We start from the raw sequence: 19,323 nt of genomic DNA on the forward strand, positions 1-19,323 counted from the left end.
AGTTGAAAAAAAAGGGGGAAACATGGTTTCAAGTAGGCAGTTTAGTCATTTAAGTTTCAAGTTTGAATGTGTTATTTAATTAAAGAAACACATCCTGTTTGTTCTTTCATTTTGCACCCAAACCTCTTTGAACATTTAAATCCAGAATGTAAATTTCATCTGCAAGCTTCACCAAAATTTGCCATGGTTGTGACGTCTGCCGTGGATGAAAGAAACACTTTCTGTTCACAGAGACTTGGTATCTGTGAAAGTATCCAAACGGAGACAAAGAATTATAAATCATGCATTGTGGTTTGGAGGGTCAGTGGACTATTGGGAACTTTTAAGGGCTGTTCTCTCTAATCCTGCTTTGGGTTGTGGAATTCCCTGGCACCACACCACCCAGTGCCTTTGTTTTTCCCCAGACCACACCAGCTCCTGGCTGTGATTTATTTGGCCTAAATTGTCTTAAGACAGGAATTGTGCTGATTTATGTGGGCCATACGTTTGAAAAAAAAATCACAAATTTGTTCAGGCTCTAAAAAAACAGCCTCTGGAGTCTGTTCTGTAATTGTTGAAGCTAGAGATGGTGGCACAGTGGAGGAACAGGGGCTCGAGGTTGCAGCTGCTCATCTCGTGCCCCCTCCTCCTCCTCCTCCTGTCCCTCCCTGTGCTCCCCCAACTGCTTCGGTCACCTTTGCCCTGTGTTCCAGCTGCCGTGTGTTTTGAAAGGGCCATTTGCAGCTCCTCGCAGCCTTCTGACACAGAGGGGAATGAGCAATGTGACGGGAGGCGGCAGCCACTGGTCGAAAGGGGCCACCGGCTAGATTCTTATCCACTTACTGCTTTATTCCATTTTTAGTCTGGCTGTTACTGTTGCTGCTAGAGAGGGTGGACATCTGCACCCTGGTCATGTCCAGATGATCATAATCAAGACAGTGTCATGCCCCCTAAATAAAAAACTCGCCTTATTTGGTCTAAGAGCTTAATTGGTATTGAGCAAGAAACAAAATGATGAACTTCTTACTTTTTTTTCGACAAAGCACCAGCAGAGTAAATGTTTATACTGAGGCATCAGATGTGTGTGTGCCACATGAAAAACAATTTACCATTCAGCACTGACACACACACACACACACACCATCCATGCAGGAGCAGCGATGTGGATAAGAATAGGAGCAGTGGCCCTGTGTTTCCCTGGCCCTGGCAAACGTAGGCGCCCAGTAGAGGAGGGGTGTGTGTTCACAGGGCAAGACAAAGCAGTGGTTGTGCCTGGGGACCGTGGCCTCAGGGAGAGAGGCTCGGCACGGTGAAGGTTCTCACACACAGAAAGAGATAGAGAGACGGAGAGAGAGGGAGAGAGAATGGGAGTGGGAGCGAGGGGGGGAGAGAGAGAGGGAGAGAGAACACTTCCTGGAGGTTCTTTCTTCCTCTCTGCAATCATCAATGGCATTCTCCCCCTGACCCACTCCTCTCTCAGACAAACAAAAGACCCTGCATTCCAGTGTAGCCTGACCGGCCAACCAGCCAGCCATCCAGCCACAGCTGAACCACATCGCTGTCCCCGCTGGACCGAAGTCTCACTTGAGTTGTGTTGTAGATGTCCGTCTGAGGAAGCTCTAGGCATACAGCTACCCCCTTTTTATTTACCCTTATGAGTTTTTATGTTGGAAAAGTTATAATCTATGACTGCATTGTCCCAGCTCTTATTTCCCCCAAAATAGTTCATACATGAATGATTTTTGAAAATTGTATTATTATTTATTTATTTTCTTTGCAGCTGCACTGTCCCATTAAATGGGAATATTTAACTATTTATTTAATTTGTGAACTTAATTCCTCGAAATTCAGCCTAACACTTACACTACATGAAAAGCTTGAAGAGTTTGAAATAGTTTTGTGAGTTTGAACAACATTTGGCTGCACAGCATGAGGTCATGCAGTCAGTGGGGTTTACTCTTCAACAGCATTGATTTATCACTACAGCTGCTGTACGGGTTAAATAAAAGAAGTATCCCTATATATTTGTCCATGGTTTGTGATGTGTGTTTGTCTTTTACACTCCTTTACGTAAATATACTGCAATGCACTGTTCTGTACTGCAGACACACACACAGATTTGAACTGTTGGAGAACAAACTACTTTGCACATTGGACACACACTGTACAGTCTGTAAATGTATTTTTTATACAAGCTTTTTTTCTTATCTGAATTTAGGTCTAACAGGATAGAAGGTAGCAGACTGTAAAGATTTGGGACTCAAATATTATAGCTGGGAACTCTTTTATACGATGCAACAAACTCTGACGTTAAATCTTTGAATCTCCGGTGCTGTAGGCAAAGCTGCGGAACAGGTGGATAACACATAGTGGAAAATAATGTGACAGTTGTAGCAACGTTGCACCGCAGTTGCCGGGAGATGCCGTTTTGGTCAGACCCCCCACCACTTCCTCCCTGTTATGGCCCTCCTGCCCTTCTGTGTCTAATTGTTGCTACCACATGTTATCTATTCTCCTTCAACAGCCCATTAAGTTCTCCTCTGTTTGCTATATTCCAAACAGATACTACAGGCAGACAAGAAACGAGATCAGATGAGTCTTTGACAGGAAAGGCATTATTAACTCACTTTGACTCTTTCATCTTGTTACCGTTGCTTTGAACCTGCAAAACAACAGGGTATGCCTTCCCATCACTGGACCACAGACAGCTGAGGGGGAGGAGGAGGAGGAGAAGGAGGAGGAACTGAACACAACAGCAGAAAATATGGGATACCCTCACTCAGCTCTGTTTGCATGACAGGAACAGCTTGGCAAGGCTGACACATAGTAGCAGAGAGGAACACATTACAGTGTAAGTGACAAAGAGGGGAAATGACAACAGGAGGCTGAGAGACGGAGGGCAGAGGCCAATACGTTTTTCATCACGGAGGGAACACTGGCAGCTCTGCTATCCTGCTCTCCAAACATTATTTTTCAGCTATTATGCAACCTTTCAAAATCATTGCATTTTTATGGCATGCATGTGTGTAGTTCACTTTACTTGTACCAAAGCTGATAAAGATTAAATGCTGTGCCTACAGATAAAAAGAGATTTCACATATCTTGAAAAATAAGTAATCTGTTAAAAGATCACAAATGTAACTGTAATCATATTATAGAACTGTTTGGGAGAAAAGTTTTCGAGACACTTAATGTTTAAAAATGCATGAGGCCCTTTGGCCAAGTAGACCAAGTCATCTGAGCATTTCATTTGATACAGAGGATCCCTGACTTCTTTTAAGTCTGCCTGCGCCGGCCTGTCTGTACCTGTCCTAAACTGGTTTAACTCCTGCCTCTCCAGCTGGGCGCCCTTTTTTGTCTGTCGATGACTGTTTATCTAAAATCATCTGGAATAACAAGCAGGGTTATTATTTGGACCTCACAGATAAATCTTAATGCTTTTACACTTCCCTTTTGCAGTTTCATCCGGACACACGTGTCGTGTTCTTTCATATCTGTCCTGATGTTATGCAACTTTATGTTGCTGCACCTCCTGTTGGCACAGCTGATGCCATTTTTAAGTATTAACACGTGAGTTCATTCTTGACCCTGGAAACAATGACAAAATAATCTCAATTTAAAGTTTGCTCACTAGTTGTTGTTTTTTTTTTGCTTTCAACTGTTATTTAGTCTTCATCTGTGAATGATGTTCGCTCCTTTATCATGGAGATGGAGATATGCAAATCCAGTAGTTATGTTTTTTCTCCAACGACTGATGAAGACCAACATGTGACGCGGTTGAAAGCTCCAGAAAAAACTTGTTTACATTTCAACCAGGATAAAACTGCTTAAGTGCCAAAAAACGGACAATGGTTGCAAAAGTGCATTTAATAGGATTTACCAGGGGCCATAAAGTAACAAATCTAAAGGTTTCTTTCTTACTTCATGGAATACATGGCCTTTTATTGGGAATGTCAGTGCCCCTTTCCCCCTCACAGCAACTCAGAGTGAAAGAATGTCTTTTTTAGCATCGGCAGACGTCACTGCTATAATATTCTCCACTCAGGTGTCTCCAAAAATAAGGCATAAATCAACTACCAGAGGCCTGCAGTTCAAGTACTGACAAGCAACAGAAGGACAGCAGAATCACATCCATGCCTACACTGCTTACAAAGGTTACCAGGTGGTTTTTCAGCTTAATTTTAATATGATTTTACAGCAGTATGCAGCACTACATGTCTGAAATGTTTTCAAGCAGCAAAGCCGGGTCCTGTTTGAGCAGCTATATGAGGCATAAATCTTTGCTCATGGCTGTCTGAAGCCCCCTTCTTTAAATTTGCCTGGCGTTTGTCTTAAATGTTTTACTTTTTATTTTCGTATTTTCATTGTTTTATTCGTTATTTTGAGTTTTAATCTTTTATTTTCATGATTTTTGTTCATTTTTCTCTTAACAAACAGAAAGTGGTAAGCCACTTGAATGTAAAAGTAAACACTTACTTGAACTGCTTTTTGCCGCAAAAAAAGCTTTGAAGGCAGAGGCCACAAAAGTGACATTACGCAGTCTGCACAGTGTCATTCACCAGGCTATAGCCACTGCATGCACTTCTTTGCTGATATATATTTTTAACCTTTTGGAAACCCTCCTTTCTACTCTGTTTTACGGTGGTGATATTTTTATTTAGCATTTTTCAAATGAACTCTGTATGTTTTAGTAAAATGTGGGCCAATTTTCTTGCTGCCTTGGGTGTTTTCATATTGCTACTTTGACATAAGTAAATTGCACTTCATATGATTACACCTAGAGCAGAACTGGTTAGTCAAATAACTAATTATTCGATTGGAAATAAATTTTGATAATAACTTCATACCCAAAATTCACTGATTCCAGCTCCTGAAATGTGCAAGTTTGTTAGTTTTCTTTTATGATAGTAAACTGAATATTTTAGAGTTTTGGGCCTGAAATAACAGCTTGGGCTCTGGGAAATTGTGATGAGCATTTTTCAAATTTTCATAATTTCCTGACACTTTACAGACCAAACATTTAATCAAGAAAGTGATGTGCAGATTAATCAATAATGCAAATAATAATCAGTTGCAGCCCCCACAACACACAACTCACAGTACAGCATGTGGTACCAGAATTAAATCATGAATGCACAGCTGAAAAAAAAAAAAAAGAAAAAAGAAAAAAGAAAAAAAGAGAGAAAGAAAAAAGAAAAAGAAAAAAGAAAAGTCAGGCTTGTACATTTCATGTGATTGTTCCAGGAAGTGAAAAACAGACATACCCCTCATTGTATTGAGGATCCCCTGGAAAGCTTACAGGGGCCTCTGCAGGTCCCGGGACCTCGTTTTGGAGACCACCGGCACAGATAACTCAACGCAGAGTTCAACAAGGCCATGCAGCCTCTAATAAGCCCCTATAGCACACTGCAGGATTTTTTCAATGGGGAGGCTGACAGCCTACTCCACCTCCTATGACTGTGACTCATAAAGTGGTCGGCTTTAGGACCCGGGAGAGCAAGCTGCCACAGAGGCATTGCAGACAGCGCGTTTGGGAGGTGTAGTGGAAGAAAGGCAAAGAAACGGAGTAAATGAGAGCACTTTTGTCCAGATTGTTGAAGGACTTATCAACTTAATATACCGCCGAAACAGCTCACTATAATGAGACGGACACATTGTTGAATTCCTGTCCAGGTAAATGTCCGCGCTTCCTTCGCATGGTTAACTACAAGAGGTCGACAGCTAGACAGGGTAGGTCCCCATTGTACTTACATGGGATGCGGTTATTCTCACCCGAGCTGCCCTGCTAGGCCCCATATCCTTTCTGTCGCTAAATGCAAACCTGAAATGAGGTACTTTCCTGACTTCACCTCGCTGTAGAAGTTACTTAGCAGCGAAGTCAAGAGCTTACAAACGTCCTGTGGTGGATTACACGCGTCGTTGTTTTCCCACAAACGACAACGAGTCCCAGCGTAGATGTTAACCATTCATTTTTGACAATGACCACTTTTGAGACAGCCCTCAGGCCAAAATATCTGCAGTCATGTTACTTTAAACGGTTCACCTCTACGAGAAAAGTTGCTTTTTGCTTGCACTTTGCGGCCCAACAGGCTAATGAAAACAAATGAGCTCAACGAAAGAGCGGCTCATTCATTGTTATGAACTTAGCACCGCGTTTGTTTATTTGTATGAGGGAGAAATGTTTTGCCAGACAGTAATTTTACGTTGGGCCGTTAGCTCTGCTAGCTTGTTGCTTGTAGCACTGGTGCGTTCACATTCAGTGATGCGAAGTCGTAACGTTTGTCCATCTCTGTTGTTGACTTGATGCCACCCTGTCGTGGCTCCTAAAATGGGGCCCAGGCACCTTTAGGTCCAAAGTTTGGACACCAGGGAAGTCATAAAGAAAAGGTAGCGCTGTATTCTTATTTTCCTACCCTGTAATCAGTGCAATTGCAAAATGCATGTGTGTAACGTTTTCGGTGATAGGTTTTACTGTCCTCACTCATCCCGCCTACATAAATCATAACTACAGGAATTTTGTCAAGAAGGTTTATTGTTGAAGAGTGATGTGGTGGGAGGCAAAATGAAAAGCTTTGTTAGCTGCACATCTGAGCAGCACAGGTTTAACGGACATGCAAGAGTCAGAGCTTTAGATGTCCAACTTGAGATAATCCTTCCTTTTCTGATGTGTCTGTCTCCCAGGGGTTACACGTGCATGTATAGTCTGGAAAGAGAACATTGTCCCTGGGCATGTTGAGCCCGTAACGCCTTTAGTGTCAAAATGTTTTTTATCGGTCATGAGACTACTGTCTGTCCAGTGTGTGTACGCAGGGAGACTTGCCATGTGACCCAGGGAAGACGCCACAAGCTGGCCCAATGATGCAGCCAGTGACTGCTTGGCTCCCCCTGTTCTATTTAGAAAATACCAGTCACCTCCCACCCAATCCCTTCACAGCCCCTTTGACGCAAATGTGCCACCAGTTGCATGCAGAATCTGAGGAATGTTGTTTGAAATCGTCGTCCCTGTACACAGGCAGACTGATTGTGCCCGTCCCCCTGCCTGCGCCACAGGAGTTTAGCTGCATTAATCACTGAGGAGGACACACTTCTAATGATGGTAGCCCACCGTCAGCATCACATGACCACACTCTTTCACAGTCTGTGTCACGAAACGGAGAACGCTACAGCCTGAAATACTTGTTTCATTCATGTAGTTTACTGGTCGTTCACATTAGCAGCAAGGTCATTTGATTTGCAACAAACCGATAGACCAGAGCTTTGAGGTCTCATTGTGTGTGCTAACCAGATCCTTTTATAAAGGACAGAATGAGTCGTTAGATGATCTGGTACATAATTGAAGAAGTCCAGCTTTGTGATCTATCATTTAGTCCATGGCTTGTCTGAACAGCAAAGAAATGATTACATTAACAGGAGTCATAAAGGGGTTGTTCTACATGTCATCACAGGATTACAGCTGTGAGTTTGCGCGGCTTTGATGGTTACAGTTGCTGTGGTTTGGTATTCAGCTACACCTACTGACAATATTCTTATCATTAGCAATGTGTTTTCAGGGAACTTGAAAGAGGAACTTGGCACTCTGAAGTAGATCACACTCGTACTGGTTCCATTGTGGCATTTGAACACAAACCAAGCGTCGCTTCAGGGACTGTTTTCCAGCAACAGGTGAGCGTGTTTGATGTTCGCATTTCAATTAATGGTTTTAAATATTTGAGTGTAACTTTCTGTATTTGTAACCATAAAACCAGCTGCCGACTCGCTTGTTTACCCAAGCAGCAGCAGTAAATAGAGCATAAACAGACTTGTATCTATCGATCTGAGATGAAGGAAGTAGTGTGGTGATGTCGGCCTGATTTTCTGCTTCCTGCCATAAAGACATGGGACTGTCCTCTGTGTCCCACTGATGGGCTCAGTGTGTAGCATCTTTGCTGCATGACACTGATTTGCATTGAATGGGGTGGCCCCTGGAGCTGGAGCCAGGAAAGATGAATGATTGAAAGCTCGACAGGCAGGCAGGCAGGCAGGCAGGCAGGCAGGCGGTGGCCCAGAGGCCTGAGGACCATGTGACCGACTGTCAGGGTACTGGGTTCATTCAGTGGCTGCTGGCTGCAGCGCTGGCAGCAGCCCAGCTTTTCCACACAGGCCGCAGTAGCAACAGGTCGCTCCCATTAAAACAGCAGCGCTCTGTTGTGGCTCCAGAGCCGGTCTTGTGCATGTGTTGCTTTCTTGGCTGTGGTGTGTGCGCTCGAGTTTGTTTGTGTGATGTATCCCAATGTGTATATAATGTGTGCGTGTCTCTGTCGCAGAGTACACACTAAGATGCCGAAGGGATCCAACGGTTTGTGTGATCCCTAGTTTGAATAGCGCTCAGTTTGCTTTTTTCAAATCCCTCTCCAAGATCCTTCCAACATCCAACGACTGTGTGACACAAGCACCACAACCCCAGCGCAATAAACAAAGACACTGAGCAAAAATAAACCGTGCTCTCATAAACTCACTTTTGCTCATTGATGGAAGTGAGCAGAATGTCAGTAAAAGGCGTGTTGACCGCACATTCACTGACAGATGTATTTGAGCCTGGGGCTGTACTGATATGACTCGTAGTCTGTCAATAGTCACATCCACTTCCTGTTGTTGTCCCTGCCAGTAAGCTGGATGAGGCCACTCAAACAGAGCTCTCTTTTGATGGCCTCACTCTGACGGAGCAGCAGCAGCAGCAGGCAAATTGATTTCAGTCGATAGTCAGAGATTGCCTGGTACAGTATGTGACATTTGTGTGAACAAGCATGGCAATTGATCATTCTTTTGCTTCTGCCCTGCCTTCAAAGCTGTCTTTATATCATAAAGAAGCACTGAATGAATCAAAAGGTCAAGCGTTTTGGTTATGATAGCCTGCAGGTTTTTAGTACGTGCTGTTGTTGAATAACTAATAAGTCTGTGATGGAATTCAGCCCCATTTGGTCTATCAGATGACTGTTAGCGCACTTTTATCCTGCCTTCTATCATTTGTTTTGACTTGATTTTGAACAGGTAAGGCTATTGCTTCAGCTTGATCTCTTTAACGCACTTTATGCTGCACTTTCCTCACATCTCTCTGAAGACCCTTTAACACATTTACTATGTAAATGTGACAGCATTTTCTTCCATCTCTGTTTCGTGTGTGTTTAGGTTGTTGTTGAGTTGTTCTGTGAACATCGTGGTGGCGGTTTGCTGTAATGCTTCCACCACAAGTCAGGTGTGAATGAAAACAGCAACACTCAGAGTGCACAAATGTTATTTGTGTTATAAGCTTTTTGATCTATTTATCCTTCCCGTAAACAATGTGCCTCCACCCCACAACGTGTTTATTTTGTCAGCAGAACAATCTCACCCCGAGGGCCATGTTGTAGCTGTTGTGGAGCTTTCAATCATATCATATGATCTTCATCAGCAGATGGGAGTTTGCCTAGTTGTCATGGAATTGTGGAAAACAGATGATTTTTTTCAGTAGCAGCTGAATATTGTGATCAGGTGGTGTAAAATCATCCTGATCATTTGACAGTTAGCAAAACAGTCTTATCTTAGAGTCCATTTATTACAGTAGCTGTTCTGGAGCTTTGGACCAAATAACGTCATCTTCATCACAGTCCTCATCTAGTGATATGATATTTTAATCTCAACTGTATTAATTTACTATATTTATTTGGAATGCACTGTTCTACTTTTTTCAGTTCTGATCCAATTCTGATTCCTGAATCTGGATATCTGCTGGTACTGAGTACCGCTCCTATAATAGTGTTTGATCAATACGTTGGATGCCTCACTGTATGGACGAGACTGGGAACTTTCTTTTATGTGTAACATCAGGCTTGATGTAAACTGCTTTTCTAAACCAAACTGTAACATGTAACTGCACAGATAAAAATTTAAATTAATAAATAATCATTCACTAGCAACTTTCTAAAAAATTTTCCAGGAAATACAAGTCTAAACCTTTAAGACGGAGTAACAAATATTGAATCCCAATTAAGTCAGAAAATAATGCAAACAAACTTGATAAATTGATCCACATCTCACACAGGTAGTTTAAATACATGACTTGGTAAAAACAAAACATTCAAAATGAATAGAAATCAAAATTCTTTGCAATGTTTAGAGCAAAGAGACACATAGATGTAAACATCGAATTGAATTGAATAGACCATCTCCATTGTCACGATACCCAATCCAGCTATTTGAGTCAGTATCAGACCGATACCCCATATCAATATTGGATCAGTGCATCCTTAGTTTGTATTTTGTTTTAAAACAAAAATGGTTGATTAAATTGGCTGTCTGTTTTTTTCCCCCCAGGCCTGCCTTACCACACATGCAAGACAGCAAATCTGGAATGAATTTCACATTTAATTACTCCTTAAGCATAAGGAAAGAAGAAGGAAATGATGTGAATGAGTAAATTGTGAAAACATTTCCAAAAGGTTTTCTCTGCAGTGTTTATTGGCTAAGGTCGATTACCTTGATGTGTCTGGTCCTTGCTTGGTACTACATGTTTTTTTAAGTTAAAAATGGTCATAAATTTATGATACAGTGAATTTCATGATCAATGTCTACATTTTTTTCAAAAAAGTAGTAATCAAGTGCCTTTTATGTTCATGTTGAACTTCAGTGTGGTATACAGCTGAGGGAAGGCTCTGTTCAGAACAGGGCGATTGGGAAATCATTTTGTTTTCAGGCCCTTAAGTCCATCATCCAGTCCAGTCCAAGTTTCAGCCAAACCTGCAGGTGGGATAGTAGTCCCTGCCATCCCCCTGAGAGACTCACATCCTACGGTATCCTCAGCACAAACAAAGACAACCACTGCTAAACTGCTGAATTTTTAAACTCTGTTGCTACCTGCTAACAGGACAAAAATACAGCAAAATGGATAAAGTTACGAAATCGCATGTTTGTGACATGTTGTGACATTCACTATAAGATCAGATCTAAATAAGATCCAAAACGTACATATGGCTAAACCAGGGGTCAGCAACCTGCGGCTCCGGAGCCGCGTGCAGCTCTTTCATCCCTCTGATGCAGCCCCCTGTGGACTGCACTTGGAGTCCTGTCTATCTTTGGATCCACATATGTATTTGAGCAGGTTTTCTCCAACATGAACTTTATTGAAAGCAAGCATCGCGCGTGCGATTACGGTCCTGTGTTTAGATGAAGGTGACGGCATACAACCCTGATGTGCAGATGCTGTGCGCTGAGGTTCAGGAGCAGAAAATAATCAAGTATGATACAAATTTTAATTGCCTATTATTTTGCATATATTCATATTTTTTGATTGTTCAGTGATATAGTCCTTTTATTAGTCAGGTTGACAGCTGACTGCATGTGCTGGTAAAAGGATGACAGCACACAGAGAGATGGCATTTTTGGTTTGCTGCCGGTGAATAATTTAACTTCGCCGTTTTTTTTCATAAATGCAAAAAGGACTCAAATAGACATTGATTATTTTACTTGAAAGAACCTTCAACCCAACGTCATTTTTTCAGAGTTCAAAATGTTTTTGTTGCATGCAGAAATGTAATTTCGTTTTCTCTGCAGTTCATTGATTTCATAAATGCAAGGGGTTTTGTGGCTCCCAGTGTTTTCTTTGCTGTGGGAAACGGGTGCAAATGGCTCTTTGAGTGGTAAAGGTTGCTGACCCCTGGGCTAAACCATCAGGATGAGCAGCCATGCGACTGCAAAATCCTTTTAAAATCCTTAATTTAGTGCTTAATTTTCCTGTTTTATGACATTGTTTTCTAACACTGCTCACTGCTGTTCAGGCCTTGTGTAGAAAAAACTATCAGGCATGGTTGTGTCGTGTGTGTGTATGGAATTTTCCAATATGGGGAGACTTCATTGTGAATGCCAAAAACCACGGCCTTACAGATATTTGAACCTTGCAGTGTTGCAGGTTCCACATGTGAAAGGGACTAAACTGCGGTTTTAGCATATCCTCCACTAACTGGGCCATAAAGCTCAGTTCTATTGCCTCTCTTCCACTGTTGACCTGAGGGTTAATATTCAGACAAGTAGAGAAAATCTCTCTCCTCAATTTTCAACTTTCTCATCTAATAGGTAACCACCATTGAGGCTTTAAACCCCAGGACCCCGTCTCCAGGCTCCTGCACAGGGCTGAGTGAAGGAAACTTGGGAAACAAAGCTGTGTCTCTCCCTGTGGGAATCCTGGATCCTCCACCCTGCCCACCAACATGACCAATGTGGTGATTGTCAAGGAGGGATGGCTGCATAAAAGAGGTAAATGCACAGATAAAGTCTGTCCTATATAGTTGGATTTAACAGCAGTTGTGAAGAGTATAATTTTTGATTGAAGCGCAGTTACATTGTGCTTGAAACCAATGTGAAAAAAGATAACTACTGCATGCACCTCATTATTTATGTCATATGGTTTCTTTTGTGTACTCGTTTACAAGTCAATCAAGATGTAATATAGTCCTCATCACGTCGTGTACTAGAAACCCCAACTGTGCAAACTTGCGGCTTGACCAAACTGGCCAAGAACACAAATATGCAAAGTGCCTAAAATATGTTTGTTATGCAAATATTTCAAAATCCCTTGTTGATACATGTAGGGGAGCTGCATTTACACTGTTTGGTTACTTGGTTTCATAGAATATATGCACATGGCAGTTTTTCTGTACTTGTTTTGGGACATAAATTGAATACGCTCTGAAAATTGAAATTTTTCTCTAATGGTTCATATATTTCTCAAATCCTCATTACATTCGTTCCTGAGGTACTTGGATTTACTGTAGTACACTATTGGCACATCTGTTTGTAACTGCTGCAGAAATGCTTGAACCAATTGACATATGTGTGAGGTGATTGATCACTGGCTAACCGTTTTTTAACAGGCTGTACGACATATCTAATGTAAAGAGCCAGCCAGCTGCAGAGTCCCCAGTGGGCCCCCATTTAGCTGCTCTGACAGCGCTGTGTGGCGTGGCGTGGCTCTGTGTCGGGCGTGAGTCCTGTTGTTTGGACGAAGAGGCATTCCTCACATACCTGCTGGCTTTGAGCAGCTTTATGTGTGCATAATAACTCTGCCTTCAAACTGCGGCTGTTTCGCGGAGCCCGCTCCACCACCACCACCTCCACCACCACCACCAGGGGCAAAATAGGATAAGGAACTTCTCCAAAACCAATGAAGGCTCCCGGGCCCAGTGCCAAGGAACCAGGCTTTTACTGGAAGAGTCGAAACCAAGACTCTGACTCAGGGGATAAGGTGATGGGAGCAGGTCAGTAGGAGAGTTCCTGGGACTCTAGGGGGAACAGTGTGCCGCTGTGGTGTGTTGGCCCTCGCTCCCCCTCCTCAAGGCTTGGGCTTAGAGCATAACGGGCTGCTGTTTTACGAAAGGGTCAGCCTGGTTTGGCTCAGTTGGTCTCAGGCAGACACACCCTGGTCCTTCCAGTGACTGAAAGGATAAAACGTTGGGTGCTGGTAGTGTTTCATTTACATAATCTGGTGACTATAGACAAGTGCTTTAAAGTTAGGAAGCAATTTACATAAATATGGAGGTTTACGTAATCCACAATCTTGGATTTTCTACAACTATTCATAAAAAAACGTAAAGCAAAATTCACGTGTCAGAGGCTTTACAGGTAAACTGTGTTATTGTGTCTGTCTTTAGGGAAAAACGAGAACAGGAACATCCTGTCTGTGGAAGGGAACATTAGAAAAATGGCATTTGTTAGGCACAACAGTAAAATGTTTGGGCTTACGTGCCATTCATTCATGAGTCTGTGTGCATCATCACAGTTTTTTGTGATGCTTGTTTCTTTCTCTGTGTAACATTTGTGACACTAAACTGGCGCAGGTCCATTTTTCCACACCTTTGGCAGTGCCGATAAGAATGAAAGCTTATGAAGAAGAGCCAGTGTAAAATATAACTGTAAGTGTAGTCAAATAGTGACTGGTAGAAAAACAGTCATAGTGTGGCAGTAGAACACACTCACACACACACAGAGTTCTTGCAATGACACCCTTCTAGTTGTGACACACACTCATACACACACTAAACAAACAACCCTTCAGGAATAGTGAGTTGGCATGCTGTCACAGCCCAGCAGCTGTGCCCTGTGAAATGTCACCCACAGCCTCTGTGTTTTGATTGGAGGGCGTCCACCTGCCTCCTTGACAGGAAGGCTTTTAGTGTCGCGTCACTGTCATGCAGTCTTTGCCCCAGAGCCACTGCACAGAAGGTGAACCTGCAGTAGCCCTGACTTGCTGTCCATCACCTCAGCCAGGTAGCCCACACTCAACCACTATCATCCCATGTTGCACCTTGAGTGGAGCTTTTTTGTGTGGTGGCACCACCCAAGTGACTCACATCTCCATGTGGGCGTAATAATAAATGGTTTATACCGCTTCCAAGTGTGTTCAGCATGCTCATTACTCCCATGTGTGCACTCAAAACACCAATTTAATGTTTTACAAAAGATAGCCCTCCATATTTCCATCAACATTTTGTGTGTGTTCCACAGACACCGTCTGGCACCAAGATACATTTGTATTGGACTTAACAAAAGCAGGTACAGTTAAAATGTGCCTTGTACTAATGCCCATTTAATGGTGGAACACGATGAATGGTTTTCATTGTGAGCCAATCACAGGCACAGAGCACAGCAGCTCTGGCACGTCAGATGAACACATCCATGCCACTCACTCTTGCTCTTTGATTCCTGTTTGATTAGTCATGTTCAGCATGCACTTGTAAACTGTGTGGAGGCCCCCGGAAGAAAGTAGAGCATGCATTGTCCCTTAGTACCCTGTAAACCCTCCAGTAGAGCTGATCTGTCATTCGAGCTGCAGATTCTCAGCCTTGGAGTGCTCTGTGCATTTGTTCCAGACAGGCTGCACTCAGTGAAATGATCTCATTCTGTAGGACACACCTTCATACTTTCTCCTTAAGCCTTGTGCTGCAGTAATGTGTCTGGATTGTGGACACTGCCTGGGATGTGTTGTTGTATCTGTTATCTTGGTTGTCTGTTTTGGAAGGACAGTTTTGGAATGCAAGACAAAGCAGTCGAGTAGGACAGGGGTAGCCTGTGCGTACGTCTGGACATGCATATGCAAATGTTTGAGTGTATGGACAGTGTGAAGCATATTTATTCAGAAGTTAGACTGCCAGCAGGACATTACCCAGTGCCCTTATGCACCGACCGCATAGCAAGTACAGGCTTGCAAAAGCACTGTAACTTTGTTGTTACTATCATAACCAGTTGTTATGCGTCCCCAAATGATACTTCCCTTTTAGATCCTTTAGACTGCACCCACACACTTTGAATGTGCCTACGGCCTCTAGTGGCCACAGAGACCAAGCAGCATGTTATTTCTTTTTGCGAGTGTGTTTTTCCAAAGTTTCCATCAAAGCCAGAGCATCATCAGACATCAAAGAGGCAGATTGTGGGTTCCCTAGTTTCCAGGGAAGTGCTGCGGCCAAGAACCCAGTGAAGCTCAACAGAACAGCGCTCGCTTGTCCTCCCCTCTTCCCTGGCCCTTGTTTGTTTGACTCATTTGCTCCCTGACAAGTATAAAGAGCCGGCCCCTTCGTTAGGCTAACGAAGGCCGCAACAACTGTTGTATTTGGGTAGCATGCTCAGCTGGCTCCAACTCATGAGAGGAGGGGTGGGGTGAGAGAGGTAGGGAAAGCAGAGGGCACACCAGTAGAAATAGCGAGGGAGAGATGAAGGGGCAGAGAGAGAGACAGAAGTTGAGCAGCGTCTTTGTGATGTTCCCAGAACATTGCTCAGTGACCCAGTCGGCCTCAGGAGAGCGGATGGATGTTATGTGTGACATGCCACAGAGACCCTCTCGTGGTTTGGTTTGGAGCACAGCAGCTGATTGGCTCCTTTGCTGGTCATGCGGCTGAAGGACACCCATGAGCTGCTCCTCCAAGCAAGACCTTGTTGGTGGTCCAGGAAAGTGCATGAGACACAGAGTGGTTACAGGCAAAGGCATGCATTGATTTTGTGAAACGCCAGACACAGTAGTCTGTGTAGATGAAACTTTTTTCTTTTTTTTTTTTTTTCATCTTCTGAATATCTGCGTCTTGTGCATCTGGTGAACAGATCTTCAATAAGTCAGCCAGCATTTTCCACATTTGTATTCATTTTCTTTCTGTATTAGTGACTTCAGTAAGGGAACGCTGCGTTTCCTGCACAGTTAAACGCTCTTCAAAAGAGCAGGCCCACCTGATTAAGAATGTCTCATGATGCTGCAATACTGACTGTTTCAGGACTTCAGGACTTTGACTGGAGGCCAGCTCTGCTGCTGGGCTTGCCCAGGCTCCTTCCCGTACTAAAGTTAAATACAATACAATACAATAATGGTAATGTTCTTTTCATCTAGATACACATTTACTGAGTCCAACATGTGACAAATAAAATAATGTTGGAGAGTGCAGGTAGAGGCATAGATACATTTTTTCATTAAAATTAGGAACAGAGAGCTTCTAAAGAGTTCCCCCCAGTATTTCTAAAGATCAGTGAACAATCATGAAAGGGTGATGAGTGGAAAATAAATCCTAGAAGCAACTGGGGGATATAATTATTTGATGGTGGATAATTTAGTAGTTTTGCTGAATGGATGAAGCATCTAGCATTACCTTTTAAAAACTTTTTTGCAAATAACTTCAGAACAGATACTCCAACTTTAGTAATTAAATACCCAGACACTACCCAATTGATCACCAGAAATGAAAGTTGAAGTGCCAGGCCGATCTGGGAATGGAGCCCCTGTAGGCAGGGTCCAGCAGCAGAGGGTGTCACACTGGGAAGCCAGCACTCTGGCCGGGTGTCTGGCCGTCAGCGCGGACCCCCTGCCCCGGGTAATGGGAAGCAGTCTTCCTGTTAAATGTGCTGGAGAGAAGTAAATTACTGGGGTGCAGCTGTCGGCAGGCAGGCTGGCTGGCATGGTGGGGGGGACCAGGAGGCTGAGGGAGGTGGCACCTCCACCACTCGCCTCCTCTCACGGCAAGCCCGCTGTGTGCTTACTTTGCTGTGCAGAGTCCGCCTGCTCGCCACAACTGTGGTGCTCGGCAGCGCTCTCTGCTCCTCTCTTTCCTTTTTGTCTCTGTCGTTTCCTCTTGTTCTCATCCATTCTTACTCCTGCATTCTTTCTTTTCTCCTGATCTCTATTAACTCCCCTCTTTCCTCTCCGCCTCCGCCTGCCCCCACCAGCTCAACCCCCCTTGGTCCTCTCCCACTTCCAGCGCACACTCCTCACCCACAGCCCCACCATCCTGTTGCTAGGATAATGACCCTGCTGACAACTCAGACCCATGGCGGAAGCAGCTATGGACCAGCAAAAAGCTCCCAGTCTCCGACATCAATCACAACACTGGCACAGGATAGGGAGACAGAGAGATGAAGGCGATGCTCAGCTGTCTGCAGGCTAAGAGTTGACTATATGCTCAGATATGTGTTTAGTCCTCCACATCAGCTTATTCTGTCACTGTTAACATATTTTACAAGTTCGTCAGAGCCCATACACACACAGTTTTGTCATACTTTCAGAAGAAAGTTGGTCATGACCATTTTCAACAGCTGGAGACTACCTGTCTCCAGAAAAAATGTATCCTCTGGAGTTTAGTCCTTACTCGTTTGAGAGTATTAGAGCATACACTGGTCATTGAGAGTTCATTGGCACTAATGTGCTCTAAATAATGTGTGTTTATTTGTTTGATATGCAGTAACCCAGTTAACTAATCCATGGACTGCTTGTTTACCCAGGGAGAGGGGGCAAATCTCAGCCGCAGTGTGGCAGGGGGGAACTTCCCACAGTGTCTCTATGGTAATCAGCAGGTGTCACTCACCACGGAGAAGAAGTGAGGGCTTTCTTACAAGCGTGAGAAAGAGGGGCAGCCTCCATTGCACCCCCACCCCCCCATCCCCCTTGCTTTTTTTCCCTGTTGGGGTAGCAGCGGCAACTGCAGTGACAGAGAGAAAGAGCGAAGGATACGGGGAAGAGACAGAGAGGGCTACATTGGAGGCCAGGGTGGCCCTTCCCCGCAACCTGTTGATGCTGCTGCCAAAACCCTGGCAATGGAGTCCCCCATCCAGCTGCATGGGAGAGAGAGGGGCCAACAAAAGAGGTTTGGCGAGGAGGGGGATGTCAGGAAGACATAAAGAGGAGGGGAATAAAATGAAGGAGCCCAAATTCCTGGACAGTTCAGGATGGCGTGTGAGCCTGGTTCTGCCTTATATGGTCACAGTAACAGGGACAAACGGGTAGATGGGTGTCCAGGAAGGACGAGAAGACCAGCTCAGAGCTCTGTGGCTCAGAGCTGGGATGGTGTGGGGTGGAGTTGTGGTTGCTGGGGCTCAGTGGTGACCCCTGCATCAGGGAGCCCCCTCTCCTCTGGAGCGGGCGGCCCGTGGCTCATTGAGATGCAGGGCACAGGGTGGCAGGCCGCAGCTGCAGCCTACAGGCAGAACCCGGCAGAAAAGGGCCGAAGGGATGGCGGGGGCGGCTGAGGAAAAACCAACAAAAGGCGCAGCCCGCTCCCCCCTCCTCACTCGCTTTGGAGTTCTAATTCCCTAATCCTCAACCTCCGCCTACCCCTCCACCCCCTTCTCATCCGATTCTCACCACTCAGACACACACACACACACACACACACACACAAACACACACACACTCACACACTCACACACACAGTTCATGCAGTTACCACTGGCTCCCTTCCTCTCATCCCCAAGCCATGAATGGCCAGACGGGGACAAAACCCAACAGCAGCCCCCTCAGGAAGTCCAACCACTGGGTGTGGGCACTGAGAGGCACATTTTGTCTGACCCTCTGTTGGTTCCTCTCACTCACTGTGTGTGTTTGTGTGCATGTGTGTGTGAGACTGTGCATGTGTCTATAGCTTATCTACTGGCAAATGACTAAGGTGGACCTAACTTTCTAAATTATTGGTCTTAATATTTTATTAAAATCCTTTAAAGTACAATGAGACAGTGTAGGAGAAGGTAGAGAAGGGGATGACTTGCAACAGAGCTGTTAGTTTGGACACACTGTGGCCTCTCCTTTCTGGGGCCCACGATGAATGCTGCGTGATGTGTCTTATTAAAAGCCAACAAGCCACAGCAGCTGGGACCTCAACATTCCTGTCGTTGTCACGTAGAGACGGACAGAACAGGACGCTCCTCGGAAACAGCAACTAACCTCTGTCACTCTCTCTCTCCCCCTTCTGTCTAAAGCCTTCCACATTTTTTCCTTTTATTGACCCCTCAGCCTGCCTGTGCATCCCGTACTGTTAAGACCTCTAAAGCAAGGTTGACTTCCAAATGGCTTCAGTGTCACAACAAAACATT

The 19,323-nt window shown here is 44.3% G+C and overlaps 1 protein-coding gene across 5 annotated transcripts in view; it reads left to right on the forward strand.

Moving 5' to 3' along the window:
- Nucleotides 1-5,508: 5,508 nt before the first annotated feature.
- Nucleotides 5,509-19,323, forward strand: part of akt1 (v-akt murine thymoma viral oncogene homolog 1) — a 31,250-nt gene continuing 17,435 nt past the window's right edge. Inside the window, exons 1-3 of one of the 5 annotated variants that reach the window (XM_041954452.1) lie at nt 5,509-5,709; nt 7,530-7,641; nt 12,064-12,243. In XM_041954452.1, coding sequence (XP_041810386.1) covers nt 12,198-12,243 — 46 coding nt within the window. In that variant the 5' untranslated portion in view covers nt 5,509-5,709; nt 7,530-7,641; nt 12,064-12,197. Of the gene's footprint in view, nt 5,710-7,515; nt 7,642-12,063; nt 12,244-19,323 lie in introns of all 5 variants that reach the window. The other 4 variants (XM_041954451.1, XM_041954453.1, XM_041954455.1 and 1 more) reach the window with 4 other exon arrangements.

The sequence above is a fragment of the Chelmon rostratus genome, chromosome 15 (assembly GCF_017976325.1).
Source record: "Chelmon rostratus isolate fCheRos1 chromosome 15, fCheRos1.pri, whole genome shotgun sequence".
Lineage (NCBI taxonomy): Eukaryota > Metazoa > Chordata > Actinopteri > Chaetodontiformes > Chaetodontidae > Chelmon > Chelmon rostratus.